The 15,049-nt window shown below is 46.6% G+C and overlaps 1 protein-coding gene across 1 annotated transcript in view; it reads left to right on the top strand.

Moving 5' to 3' along the window:
* The window catches only part of LOC138284012 (uncharacterized), a 367,741-nt gene that overhangs the window by 301,784 nt on the left and 50,908 nt on the right, over positions 1–15,049 (top strand). The window contains exon 8 of the mRNA XM_069222348.1: positions 14,833–14,947. Within this exon, the coding sequence (XP_069078449.1) occupies positions 14,833–14,947 (115 nt within the window). The remainder of the gene's footprint in view (positions 1–14,832; positions 14,948–15,049) is intronic.

Here is a 15,049-nt window from a genome sequence, read left to right as displayed (position 1 = left end):
ACCCCTCCCTTTTTCTCGGCCCCCCACTGGACGGCGCATTCTGAAACTTTCCATGCGCAGCAAGAATCACCGCCACTCTTAACAAAACAATCATAAAGATTTGTCAAATGGTGTTAAAGATATAGCCAAGTCAAAAAACGCTGCTGGTCCCAACAGGGGTGGTGCGTAGCATCGGGAGCAGACCCAATCAAAATTCCAAATAAATTAAAATTATAATTCAGCATACACTGGTCTGGCTGAATTGAAAACATACTTTTTTTGGAATCCAGTCCTGAGTGAGCCTCTTTATCAGTGTGCACTGGAATGCTCTGTGATTGAGATATATATATATATGTATGTATTCACTGAAAAAAACAACGGCTACAGGGACGTTATAGCTAGGAAATAGAATGAAAAAAAACATAGAAATTCACTTAAAAACCAAAGGTTACAGGGACGTTATAGGTAGGTTCTGAATTTACTTGCACAAATTCACCAGTTATAGTTATTTCAAGTAACTATAACTTGTGCCCTAAGATAACTATAACTCGCGCCCCGCCATGCACAGTTTTTTTATGAATAATTGTACAACAAATGTTACATTGATATTATCAATGAGATTATAAAAGATGTCATGATTCTTGTAATATCTGGGGTAATTAGCAGTGCATGGGGAAGGCGTTAGTTACAGTTACTTTGGGGCACACTCTCCCACCCATGCTAGATATAATAATTTTGAACTATTAATATGGTAATATGGAATCTGCAATTTGTGTGGCATTGGATAGTTTTTTTGTACAGGATAAGTCTGTTGTTTGTGAATTTTATGTCCACTAAATACGTTGAGATGCTGTATTAGAACCTATTAGTATGTACAAATGGCACAGTCCCTCTGAATGATTAACTTTTCAAACGCCCTGCTAAGATCTGCCGATATTTTGAACGTGAGGCTTGTTGAAATGTATTAGAAAACATGACAGTTTTTGTGCTTAAAAAGACATCCTAAGATGGTGATACCACTTTTTAGTGTCAGTTTAGTCCATTCACCATGTTTGTTATATCCAGCACGGATGGGAGAGTGTGTATATTTACAGGTTCGGGGCGCAGGCAATCAGTGTAGTGACAAAGGTGTTTGCAGCGTCAAAACGCTTTGACATTCTTCTTGCCTAATAAACTATTTAACTGCAACAACACACGCGGAGTATAGTGGCTTCTTTATGTGCTGTACGGAGTCAAGCTGAGATGTGTAAGCAATGCACAGTTTTCTGATCAATACTTTTATTGTAAATGTTGCAGTGATATTATCAAGAATATCATAGGAGATGTCATGACTGATGTAGTATGAGGGGTTAAGCAGCAGTGCATGGCGAGGGTGCGAGTTATAGTTACATTAGGGTCAGGCCCTGCTGCCAACCCCAGGCCGCACATCGCCCTCTAGCAAACCTGCGAAAGGCACCCAACCCAAATGGGGGACACAACCTCCCTCCTCAGGCTGACTTTGGCCCCGGGGACTCCAACTCCCACATTCTTTTAGGGGAGGTAGTATGTACCCCAGGCTGCATTTGGCCCCAGGAACCCCATCTCCCGGAGCCCGGCCATATTGTAAATGGGGAAGGGAGCACGCAGCCCACCTTCTTGGGCTGATTTCTGGCCCCACGGAACCCCATGTCCCAAGGCCCAGCCATATTAATAATAGGGAGGCGTAACAAATCCCTCTTTCCTCCGCCAGTAATGGCCCCGGGCTCACCATACCCCGGGATCTATTCACTTATTAATTGAAGAGGGAGAGGGGCACGTTGCTCCCCTCCCTGGACACAAATTGGCCCCAGTACTGTATCCCTGGAACTCATTTAATTCTTTATAAAGGTAGGAGGGTGGCATGTTGCCGCCCTACCTGGGCCAAAATTGAAGCCCATCCAGGGCACGATCATAGATTGTTGGGAGCCACGGGGGAGCCCCAGTTCCCCCACAGCCCCAGCCTGCTCCCAGCAGGTGCCAGCATTGCTTTTGCCCACAAGGAGCAGCAAACCATTTTGCCCCCTGTGGATGGGAACAATTATTTCATCTGTTTCCCTGCCTGCTTCACAGCGGTAAAAGAAATAGATGAAAAATCCGCTCTCAGCAAGGACGGTGGAGGAGCATTTTACATGCACCCACCCACTGGGAGCAGACTTGGAGCCTGATTTAGATATTGGTGTATGGTTTACTCCGTCACAATGGTGGCAGATATCCCCTCTGCCAAAATCTAAATTCCATTATGTCCTATCGGATTTACAGTTTCTGCAGATGGAATATCCGTCACCGTTGTGAAGAAGTAACCTGTCGCCAATATCTAAATCAGGCCCTTAGTGTTTGCTCCCGCTTGGCGGGAGCTTTCAAATTTTTCTTGCCAAACGAGAGCAAACACACTATGTCCTTGGGGTAGGCAACCCAGGACATAGCAGGAGCCTGGTCTTGGGGCATGGTGTCACCAGGGCCATTATGAGTTCTGGGAGGTGGGGGGCGCACAAATACAGATCCAATTACAGATCTGTTTACATATCCAATATTACAAAGCACAACTTTCGTAACTGGTAAAATATCCTACACATAACAATAGCGGCAGCAGTCTCTTAGCACAGCAACCCTCCAGTGGGCTTGGGGTGGGGGTGAGGGGGGTCTTTGGGTGGCACAGATGGGGGAGGAAGCAAGACCTCCAAAAACCCTAGGCACATTTTAATTGTTTGGGGGCAGCATGGGTTGATGCAAGTAGCATCTCTCAAGGAGGGCCTCTATAGATTATCTTCCACGCCACAGATCTCTGACCTGGGGCACACATGAATCTACTCTGTCACTACACCATCAGTCCGGTATGTCACTGGGGACAAACCACTCCCCCCTCCCTCACCCTGTCTGTATCAGTGGCGTCTTCTTCTGTCAAAGTCACATAGAATAGATCCTCTAGCATAGAGCCTACTGTATATATTTTTACATGATATAGTCAACCATGCATGGCAGCAGGGGTTGGGCACCTGTGGGGAGTTTGCCACGCATGACGATGGACATCTTACTTTGCATTAAAAAGAAAAACATAGAAATTCACTAAGAAATCAAATGTTGAAGTGACGTTATATTTAGGAATTGTAATAATGTTACTTTACATTTAAAAAAACTTAGCAATTAACTTGAAAAACAAAGGTTAAAGGAATCAAAGCAGAGCATTTTAAAGAGCAAAACAACAGAAATTCACCAGTTACAAGTAACTGTAACTAGTGCCCTAAAGTAACTATAACCTGCGCCCTTACTATACACTGCTAATTACCTCTTATATTACATCACTCATGACATGTTCTATGATATCACTGATAACTCCACTGCAACATCTGAAATTACATTATTGATAACACAAGTTTAAGGTTGCTTTAGGGCACGAGATAACTGTAACTGGTGAATTTCAGTGGTTTTGTTTGTTCAAAACGGTGTGTTTAATTGTAATTTTTACCTAACTATAACAGCCCCTTAAACTTTGTGTTTTGCATCAGAATATGTAGCTGTTGGTCATACCACTGGACTGGAGCAATTAAAGGTTATAGGTCCAGAAGTTAGTGCTCCACTGACAGTGAAACACTTGAATTGGCTTCTGTTAATTACAGTTATCATCCAAGTGTGATCTTGATGTCAGAAAACATATAAATACTTTTGGGGTAGCATTAGTCTTTTAGGTTTGTATTACATTGTTAAAGGTTAGTTTGTGTACTTAGCAAAATATATTATTTTTTTCTCTTCTATCATTCCATTTCTATTTGTTTTGTATTCTTTTTGCTGTCTTTAGAAGCAGTGCTTTCATCACTCATTCCCTAATGACCCCTTCTTAATCATTACTGGAATCCAGGGACCTCCACTAAATCATTATTGAAATCCAGGGTCCTCAGCCTAAGCAATTTTAATAATTTGAACCAGAAAGCAATACGGAAACAAGCATTTGTCAAACAAATACAAAAATGATGAAATATTTAAGTTGCAAATATAAAAACACAATAATAATTTTAATGCGAATGTTGGAGCTTTTCTAAATTCATATGAGGCAACCCATTGTTCATACTATATTCTTTTTGATGCACTTGCATTGCTCCCACGAAGAGATCAGAGGATACCAACTTAATATTAGTCCCCAATTTCAAATTCCTTAACATTAATATTAACAGACCATTTTTAAAATTGTTGTTTTTAATTAGCTTCTTTGATACAATGTATTACTCTTTAAATATGATTTATTTTCTAAGCATTCACAACCTCCCTGGCCCAAATATTAAGAACCACTGCCCTAGTGCATTTGTTTCTTTTTTTCATGGCATAATGACTAGTCTCATGGGTTACCTTAAAAACATTCATCTTGATATCTTTTAATGTAAGTCCTAATTTTACACGTTTTCTCTTCATATCTAATTCTTAAAATACTGCATTGTTTCATATATTATGGCTGTTCAAATGTTACTCTTCTTTCATACATTTTTATTTGTAGCTATTAACACTAAATTTGAATTATTTGAACACTGAAAGACTTCTAGGATACTGTCCAGGATCAGTTCAGTTCTGTAAGTCCTGGCCTTGACTCTGTTTTTCAGAAACTCAAATTGTTATAAAATAGCATAAAAGGGTTCTGATTTAGTTTCTCAGACACCTGTCTCAATCCCCCTGATTTGTTGTCCCCTCTAAATCACCTATAATGATAAGGTTTTGAAAGGTCTTTCAAATTCCTTTGCCACTATTCATAATGCTGCGGTGGGTCCTTAATCTTGTTCTTCCTTGCTTAAGGTGTTTCCCCGTTTGCACCTTTGCACAGTTGTCTCTTGCAACTGCTTACTTTCAGAACAGTTTTTCTAATTGCCATCATGGAAGCAAGACATGTGAGTGAGCTACAGGAATTGAGCATGAAACCGCTCTTTGCTTGTTTATTTCCGGACAAGTTGATTCTTAGAACCACGTTGTGTTCCTGCCTAAGGTGTTTACTCCTTTTCACATGTTACAGTCCATCACTCTTCTGGCCTTCTTCCCTCCTCCGCATACCAATAAGGAAGCAGAAAAGCTCCACAGACTAGACCCCCAAGCGAGTGATCAGCCTACATGTGGATATGATGAAGGAATTCAGACTGGTTAACCAACTGTTCATCAGTGTGAGAAAGTGGATGATTAGTTGGTTGGATTGTAGCCTTTCACAAGTAATAATGTCACTATTTTTGTTATATCCAGTAAACATTTCAGTAGTATAAACCTGAGCTCAACTCTTGATAGCTATGGTACAGAACAGACAGGCTTAACTTAAGAAAACGTATAAAGCATTTAGAAGTACCAAAACAGTTAGAAGGTCGGAAACACAACACAATAATAATCCCAATACAATTGATAGAAATAGTGAATATTTTAATGAACAAAATGAGACCAAAATTACAAATATCCATTAAGGGGAACCAGAGAGCTGAATTGTTAAAGTTTGAATTCGATTTTAGCACCAAAATGTGCAAAGCGTCAACTAGTTGCCCTAAACTGGGACAAAGTCAAAGTTGAGGCTGACTGCTGTTGATCGCTGCCAGATACAAGACCTGGGCCATCCTGTTTAGGAGTTACCATCTTAGAAACAGTTCTGGCTGTTGATTGGTCATTGATGGGATTGTCGGTGTTGAAGGCAGCAGGGCTTGATTGTAAGGGTTACTGAAAGATGGGGATCCTGATGCAGTCGTCGATGAAGGGAGGAACAGTTTGGGGTTTCCACGTTCTGGCGGTCTTATGTGTCAATAGAGTTATTTTGGGCTTCGCCGTCGTTAAGAAAGCTATGGAGTGGAGTCAATGCGGGGTGGCATTGTCGGATTCTGATCTCAAATGGAGAAGGTGGTGGAAGTTATGGCAAAATCAGGCGAACAGCAGTGCATCGTTGAGGATCAACTTGGTAGGTTGGTCCTGACTGTTCCCCAGAAAAAAAGTCTTGAAAAAGTTTCTAAGTGCCAAACTTTAGGGTTAGGCAGAAGGAGTACACTTTGACACTTATCCAAAGGGCCTTAAGGACTTCACTTTGGGGTCAACACGCACTCTAGTACAAGCATCCAGCGTGGTCTAGGTCCCTGTAGCTTAAGGGGATGGCAGCCAATTAACCCTTGGAGTTCACTTCTCACTCCTGGGTGGGAGCAGGTCCAGCCCTCAGGCATCTCCTCAGAGGGGACAACGCAAAGTGCAGTCCTTTTGTTTTCCACAGGTCCAGAGGTGTTCTGAAGAGGGTACTGGTGTTGCCACATTTATGCCCATTGCCAGCCTGTGGGTGAGGGAAGCTCCTGGCCACTCCATAACCGGCAGGGTAAAAATTCCCAGTGGTTACCCTATTCACTTTTGCAGCACGTCCTGTGTGTCTAACTGTAAACTATCACACAAAATCCCTCACTACCTAAAAACCAACATGGCAGAACATTTTCTCCTGTGCAGAGCTTCCTGTTCCCATTCTGCTATAGTCAATGGCAAGCCCGACCTTTTGGTCACTTCATAACAATTTTTCAGTAGCTCCCCCTCCCGCTGAGTTTGGAGAGAGGCTGGCTATGAGGACAAAAGGAAGCCAAGCAACATCTGCTAGTGGTAGGGAAGGCCTTCATTTGAAGATCAGGAAAAATAGAAAAATAGCTCACACAGCTAAGCCCCTTGTCCATTGCCAGGGAGAAATACATATATCACAGGAGAGCCATTAACATTCAGGTGACACTGAACACAGACAGAAAGACACATTTGGCACAGGCATGAAAATTGAAACTTTCTAAAAAAGCAATTTTTTTAAATAGTAATATAGAATCCGACTTGACCATTAAGTTGGAATTTAAATTACTATTGAAATGAGTCCTTGAATCATTTTTCCAGCTATTCCTAAAGTGAAGTTATGTATTATAAGGTGTTTTACTGTACCCAGTGATTGTCTATGGCAATGCCACTGCGAGAAACGACTGTTGAGATTTTTACTGCTAGGGCATGTTAAAAAAATAAATATATAAGTACACATGCCCTCCTTGTCAAATACCTTGCACCTCGCTTGCCCTAGGGCGCCGAGGGCCTATTTTAAGGTGACTTATAAGTATTGAAAAGGAAGGTTGAGGACTGGAACAATATTTATTTTGCCATGCCAAACTGACTTTTAAAGCTGCCTATCCAGGCTGGAGGGGCAGGACTGGAGACATGCTTTAGTGGTGGCACAATATGTGCGGCAGTCCAATGGTGACCTTTAACTTACAGGCAATGGGTACACTGTTACACCATATACTAGGGTCTTATAGGTAAGATAAATATACCAGTCAGGAGTGCAGCCCTTTCCAAAACGTTTTAGGGGTCAGAGCACAGACACTGGGGCCTGGTTGGCAGTTCTCCCTTATGCAGAGTCAAAAGAACAGCACCATCATTCCATAAAAAATGGGGATGACTATAAGAAATTAGACGCTTTCCTACAATTGGCTATGTCAGCTAGAGGAAAGGGTAGGCAATTCACAACAGGGCATCATCACCCTGAATCATCTTGTTCATCAAATTGTGTTATGCCATAAGTCACAAAGAGCCACCAAAAGGTATCGCAGCTCATTCCACTAGAGTGAAATCCTCTGCGCTAGTGAGGAAAGTGCTGGTGGCAGAAATGTGAAAAGTGCATATTTGGGCTTCTCGCTACACTTCTGCAAAGCATTACTGCTTGAATTTGGAGGATTGGAGAGAAAGTCACTTTGCACGTTCTTTGGTATAACCAGCCATGCCGCCGTATCTTGGTTGGGTAATGCGTGGGGAATTAATTCAAAAGGTGGGGTTTCTGTAGGTAGAAGTGTCCATTGGAAGAAAAAGTTACTTACCTTCAGTAGCAATCTTTTGGGTGAATACTCTGTCTACTTGCAGATTTGTCACTGACCTACACGTCTACCTGTTCCATGGCTAGTTAGTAAGTAAGTCTTTTTAATAAGGTCCCAATTTCTAAAAGTGGACTGCACCTGTATTTTTTGTCTTTTTCATCTGTCTACCTTGAAGGTGTGTAAAATAAGGATGGGGGGTGGAGCTTTCTGCCAGGAAAGATTGTCGCGAGTTAGGTGAACTCCCGAGCCGGCGGGGTGAATATCCCCCAAAAATCCGCTAAAAGTGAGCCCTGTGCCCCTGGTCACGAAGAGTAAAAAAAAAAACTGCCCGGGCTGTCACCAGAGCAGTGAGGCGACGAGAAAAGAGCTTTCTGCCCGGCGCGGCATCTGGGCAAAATGACAGACAGACGGCGGAGCCGAGGTTGTAGAGGAGGAGGCCGGTGGTAGGGCGGCAGCGTGGTGCGGGACTCGTGGAGGGTGTCCTTCCCCTTTTCCCCTCCCAACAGCACTGAGGCCAAGAGAGCGGAGAGACCCACTTTGCTCGGAAGGCTGACACAGTAGTGCTCCACTGAGCAAGGTGGCATGAAAGAGAAGAGGCAGCCCGGCCACAGCACTGCAACGAGGAAGTGAGCAATCCCCAAAGGGCCCCAGGATCCATTGGTCTCCGGAGAAAGGAGGAATGGGTCCGGCTTGGAGTGGTTTGGCGGTCCATCGGGTGACCTACCACAGAATGGGGCCCAGGACAGTCAGGCCCAGCCCAAGCACTTCAGAGGCAGAGTGGAGGTGACCAGTGCTCCTAGGCTCTTGGAGACAGTGGTCAAGCGGGTCCCTCAGAGACGAAAGGAAAGAGGCCCGCGGGACTCATACGGTGGGGGGCAGGCAGGAGACAACAGGAAAGCCCCCCCGCAGAACGAAAACAACGGACAAAAAGGCCCGGGCCAACCAAGTTCCGTGGTGGCAGTGCATTGGGGAGCAGTTCCTCCGGGCCTGGAGAAATATTGATCACGCGAGCCTCCGGAGAAGGGAGAAAGAGGGCTCGAGAGCCACAGATGGCCTGGGGCAGCCAGGGGCAAAAAAAGGGGAGCTCCCACCTCCGCCCCAAGATCAAGGACAGCAAGGCTCAACCCTGCAAACGCACAACAGTGGCAGTGAGGAGCCCCAGGAGGCATCGGTCATGAGGGCCCCCCCGGAGAAGGGAGGTAGGGGGCCTGTGAGACATAGCCTGCCTGGAAAGGTCGGGAGACACATCAAGCGACCTCCCATGGAGCAGGGCCAAGGACAGCAAGGCCCTGCTCAGACAAAAAACCACAGCAGCAGCATGGAGGTGAGTGGTGCCCCCAGGCCCTGAGATATATTGGTCTCACGGGTCCCAGGAGAAGGGAAGAAGGGGGCCCGTGAGACATAGATGGCATGGGGCAGACAGAAGGTGAAAGGGGAGCCCCCCTGATAGAGCGGGACCAAGGACAGCAGGGCCCGGCCCAGGCAAAGCACAGCAGCGGCAGCCCGGAGGGGGACGGTGCCCCTGGACCCTGGAAATATATTGGCTGTGTGGGCCCCCGGAGAAGTGCAGAAAGGGGCCCATGGGTTCCACCGGGTGGGCCCCTGGAGAGCCTGGTGGAACAGCAAGGGTGCAGAAAACAGGAAGGGAGCATCAGTGGCCCTGGCGAGAACTAGAGGGCAGCGCGACAGACCGCAGCATACCCGTCACAAAAGACTGTCGATGGTGCAAAATAGGTGGAGACGACAGTGGTGAAGGGCCACACCCCTAAATCTAGGCAAGTGAACAGTTTGAACAGATACGCTTTGCACATGGAGGCCATGGAGGGCCCGAGCCAGGAGGAGGCGTGGCCAGGACGAGGGACGGAGCCCAGGAGGGGAGCCTTCATTAAGTTCGATAATGGCTGCGATACAGGAAACCCGAGGCACCCTCTCTCCTCTGTAACCGAAATTAGACTCCGTTCAAATCGATGTCATTCTCCTTAGGGCTGACATGAACAAGGTCTTGGAGGAAGTGGCAAGGGCAGAAACGCACATAGATGGCCTGAATGCAACCACGAAACATCTGGAAGAACAGGTCAGTTCACTCAACTAGAGAAGTGGGAGAGCACACAGGATACCCAGCCCTCTGCCAAAACCAGGGGCCCCACCACTCACTATAGCAGCTAGGATCCTAAACTATAGGGACCGGGATGCCATCCTGCGGACAGACAGATCATTTGGGGATCTAAAACAGGACAGGTTTGTTCCCTGACTTTACCCTTAATGCACAGTGCCAAAGGAAGAACTTTGAGGGAGTTAAAAAAGCTCTGAGGGCCAAGGAGTTGAAGTACATGATGCTTTTCCTGGCTTGGCTACGTGTGTGGTGGCAGATGCCAAGACCTGGCTCTTCGGGACCCCAGAGGAGGCAAGGGACTGGCTGGAGGGCAGGAGGCCAACAGGCAAACGGCAGGGTGACAACGGACAGCCCCGCTTCACCGGCACAGAAGGAAGGACACAACCTTGTGCAGGGGGAGGCGCATCCTGCAGATAGAGGAAGGAACAGACAATGGATTGTGACCAGGGGCATGGCAACCAGCAGATGTATGGGGGGGGGGTACATGGGTCAAATGTTTAGGTGAAATTTGTTCAGACACCATACAGGTGGAAACGCATACCCCCAGCGAGACATGTTACAGTTTGGGCTAAAGGCGCTCTGCAAGTTGGGTCGATGGGCAATACTGGACCCACAGAGCAGGCTTGCTGGGAGGGGGGCTGGAGGCTGGAGGAAGCAGGGGATTACTTTCTCAGTTTGCAGGGGCAATGGGTCTGACTGATCTATGAAGGGAGGGCAGCCCACACACGAGGCAATACACATACTTTTCTGCAGCTCATGGGAGCTTCTCCCGCCTAGATTACATCTTCACACTGAGGGCTCAAGCCCACCGGTTCCATGATGTAACTATTCATGCAAGTGGGATCTCTGATCACTCACTGGTGGGGGTCACGTTGTTGGGTCCAGTGAGAGACTTCACCCTACCAGGTCATCTGGACGCCTGGGGATTGCAAGAGCAGGAGACCAGAGACAAACTGTGAGAAGGGGCGGTTGTCTACTGTAAAGAAAATCGGGGCTCAGTACCCTCAGCAGTTACGCTGTGGGAAGCTTTTAAGGCGTTCCTCCAAGGACAGGCCCAGGCATTACCCGGAATGGAAAGGAAAGAAACGCAGCTGCAGTGTGCAGTTAAGGAGAGAGAGTTGATGGAGATGAGGGGACTAGCCCTGGCTTCCGGGGATCCAGAGGACCGGGACAAACTGAAATTAAAACAGCAGGAGCTGTGGGCCCTGGTGGAAAATCACGCCAGGATATACACAACAGCAGTCAATCGTCGACTGTACGAAGTCTGGGACAAAGCAGGCAAACTGCTAGCGTGGCTGGAACGGAGGCATAGAGAGCACGCGTGGGGCTAAAGGTGGAGAATGCAGGGCATGTCCTGCAGACGTCGGACGCTGAGATATCGCGGACTTTTGCAGACTACTATGAGAACTTATACACCTCCAGATCCACTGTGTCCATGGAGGATTGCCCTGATTTCCTCCAGAACATACACCTTCCGGTGTTACAGGAGGTCGATAGAGACGCTTTAGAGGGAGATATGACAGAAGAGGAGGTGACCTGCGCCTTATTGGACCTTCAGTCAGGAAAGGCCCCGGGTCCGATTGGGATCTGAGTTGAACTGTATAAAGGGATGGCTAATATAATTGCCGGCCCACTGTTAGAGATGTTCAGGGATGCCAGGGAGGGGGCTGCCTTCCAGCAGACCAAAGAGCAGCGACGATCATAGTGATTCATAAGGAGGGTAAACCCCTGACAGCCTGCAGCTCCTATAGGCCCATCTCCTTGTTAAATATGGAAGCAAAAGCACTGGCAAAAGTCTTGGCAAACAGACTACGAGGGATCATCACTCATACACCCGGACCAGTCCGGGTTAATGCCATACCGGATCATGCGACTGTATGGGGTACTACATCTGACAGCCGATCCCTGGTCAGAACAGGCGGCCTTAACGGTGTTGGACGCCAAGATGGCGTTCGATTCACTAGAATGAAACTATATGTTTGCTGTCCTGTGAGATGGGGCTTTGGCCCACAGTTTTGTGCATGGACCAAATTAGTGTACACTACTCCCATGGCATGTGTGAGGGTTAACCGAGTGGTGTCTAGGAAATTTAAGTTGGTGAGGGGTACCTGTCAGGGGTGTCTCCTATCTCCTCTACTCTTTGCTCTGGCTCTGGAACCACTGGCGGCCTGTGTCTGTTAGGATCCACTGGTCAGGGAGGATACAGGTCCCGGGAGGCTGGGAGGAGTGCATATCTCTTTATGCCGATGACATACTCCTATATGTCTGGAAGCCCTCCCTTACGATAGGTTGGCTGATGCATATCTTTAAGATCTTCAGAGAACATTCTGGTTACACTATAAACTGGTCAAAATCTGTGATGTTCCCCCTCTCTTGGGAGAGTCCCAGCCTACCCTGGAATTGGAGGCTGCTGTAGTGAGAGAAGGCTTCTGTTATTTAGGCATGTACACGACTAGAGATCCCCTGGACTTCCTGAAAAGAAATGTATCTCCCCAATTAGAAAGGCTGAAAGGGGATGTAACACATTGGCATGACCTCCTTTTGACCCTGATGGGGTCAAAATGATGAGTCTGCCGAGACTGCTATATGTGATGCAGACTACTCCTTATAAGATTCTGAAACAAACTTTCAGCACAATAGACACGGAGGTGCATAGGCTGCTGTGGGGTAGGGGTGTGCCCAAAATCGCCCTGGCCAAACTGCAAAGGGGGGTGTATGATGAGGGACTAGCAATACCGGACTTCTGGAAATATTACTGGGTGTCCCGCCTTATTGTGGCTAATGAGTGGGTATTCGCAGATCAGCAGGACCCAGCGCTCAGGATGGACAGGAGCATGATGGGAAGAGGAGGGCCCTAGGCTCTACTGCATGACACCAGGTGTGAACGAACCCTGCTGCACGACACAAGGGTTGTGATCCAGGCATGGAAAGAAGCAACTCACTATTTGGGGTAGGCTGGGAAGCTCACTGACCTCACACCGCTGGGGCATAGTGATGACTTTTCTGAGGTGAGAGGCCTCCAGGGCTTCCAGAAATGGGAGACAAAAGGCATAGGGCACTTGTGCGATGTGTGGAGGGGACAGGCTTATAACAGCTTCGAGACACTTGGAGAGGAATACGCGATGGCAGACACTGAACATTACCGGTACCTGCAACTGGGGCACGCACTTAGGAGACATTTCAGGGAGGGGGACCAACTGCCAGAGTCCTCACCACTGGAAGATAGGGTCCTAGTGGAACCACTTCCCAGAAAGGAATCTCACTGATTTACAAAAAATGTATCAATAATTCCCCAGACCGATTGAGCAAATTGCGGGAGGCATGGGAGGCAGACCTTGGACACCTAGAAGAACATAAGTGGGGGGAAGCCCTTGGCAGCTCCAGGGACATAGCCATTAGGGCCAGATTTCGGTTTGTCCAGCTGAAAACCCTGCATAGAGCATACTACTCCCGCACATTGCTACACAAAATCGGTAGGACAGTGAACTCGCAGTGTCTGAGGGCTGCAATGAAGAAGCCACATTCATACACACACTCTGGGGCTGGGCTGGACTAGTATAATCAGTGAAATGTCCCGAACCATCACGCTCGCCGTACCTTTGGACCCTAAGTGGCTAAGCCTTGGAATATCAGGAGACCATTCCTGGCCCAGATAAACCGACATTAGGTTAAGACTGGCTTCGGGAATAGCTAAACTAAATATTGAAAGGGCGTGGGGGTGCATAGCCATCCTACTAGTATCAGATTGGCAGCATGACCTGGACTGGTGCCAAAGAGCGGAGGAGGTGATATATAGAGGCAGGGGCTGTCCTAGGATATGAGAGAAGATATGGGGAGCCTGGGCAACGGCTCGAGGGAGTGGACTTGGGGATGGGGACGAACTCGACAGGAGAGGTCGTAAGAGCGCCATGTTGGTCCTGAGGACATGTCCAGTGTTAAGGTGCAATAAGTGAGAAACGCCTATGAACAATCCTAATATGCATTTGTGTACCCAACATTGCAAACCCTGTATTGCTTGGTGTTCTTGTTTGAAACAAAAACAATAAAAATAAATAAAAAAAGAAGGTTGGAAAATGATGTGAGAAAGCCTGCGGGTGCACTTTATGGTGCCACAAGGATGCTGTTTATGGCTTCAAAGCAAAGCCAGCGCCCCCTACTGATGTGGAGGAATATTGAGAAGTTTCTAGATTCAGCCTGACTTCTGAGATATTCAGATAGTGAGGAATCTATAGGGTAGAGAAAAAATCCACCAGATTGATTGTTACGAAGGTAAGTAACTTTTTTATCACTCCCAAATTATTTAGAATATAGAGTGAAAAGTGAAAGGACTGGATCAGCAAGGACATAGAGGAACAAATGTTAGTAATCTAGGAGTACAAGCATAATAAAACCGTTGTTATGTTCCACATGCCCATATAGGGGTATTACTAATTTTCCCATACCTTGTTAAAGGCATTTCAAATTTGCATAAATAATGATTGCCTTTCCACATGCATGACACGGGGTATGTCCGGGTCTTTCCCCTGATTATTTTAATTGTTAGGTTCCCCTTACCTGCCCTTCAACTCTGGGCTTATGCTTCCAAGCATATGTATAAGCATAATGCAGAAACGTAAGCAGCAGGTGGTCTTATAGGGCTCTTAAAATATATTGCTATCTTGGGGCACATGTGTCATGTTATCAGAGGTATTCTCAGGCTGTCATATGAGAAAACTAATTCACTTGCTTAGTCTCTTTCTAAACATTTCTTGTCTCCAGATACTAAGAGAAAGTGGGTAGTAGCAAACCATTGAGTTGTGCAGGCATTGAATTGGATATACATTTTTCTTGCAGTTTTTTTGTTTTTGTTCTCACTCACCAGTTCTGATGTCTTGTGTCTTTCGTTTTTTTTTTTTTTTATAGAATCTTGCTTATGGGCAGAGCCGAGACGTAAGCTGTTTGCACTGCCATAGCAAACTGAGTATCCTTGCAGAAGCCACCCGTTTCCAGAAAATAAGTTTTCCTCGGAACACCATAGGTACAGTGTGGATATTTTGCAGGTTGAAAAGCAGGGGCTGTCAGTAGATGCACTGTTCTGCCACATTCAAGACTCCCTCACCTCATGTAGAGGTGGGTTAAC

This window comes from Pleurodeles waltl, chromosome 3_1 (genome assembly GCF_031143425.1).
Source record: "Pleurodeles waltl isolate 20211129_DDA chromosome 3_1, aPleWal1.hap1.20221129, whole genome shotgun sequence".
In the NCBI taxonomy this organism is placed as follows: Eukaryota; Metazoa; Chordata; class Amphibia; order Caudata; family Salamandridae; genus Pleurodeles; species Pleurodeles waltl.
The sequence above is the reverse complement of the archived record's forward strand: the minus strand, read 5'-3'. Positions and strand labels throughout refer to the sequence as shown.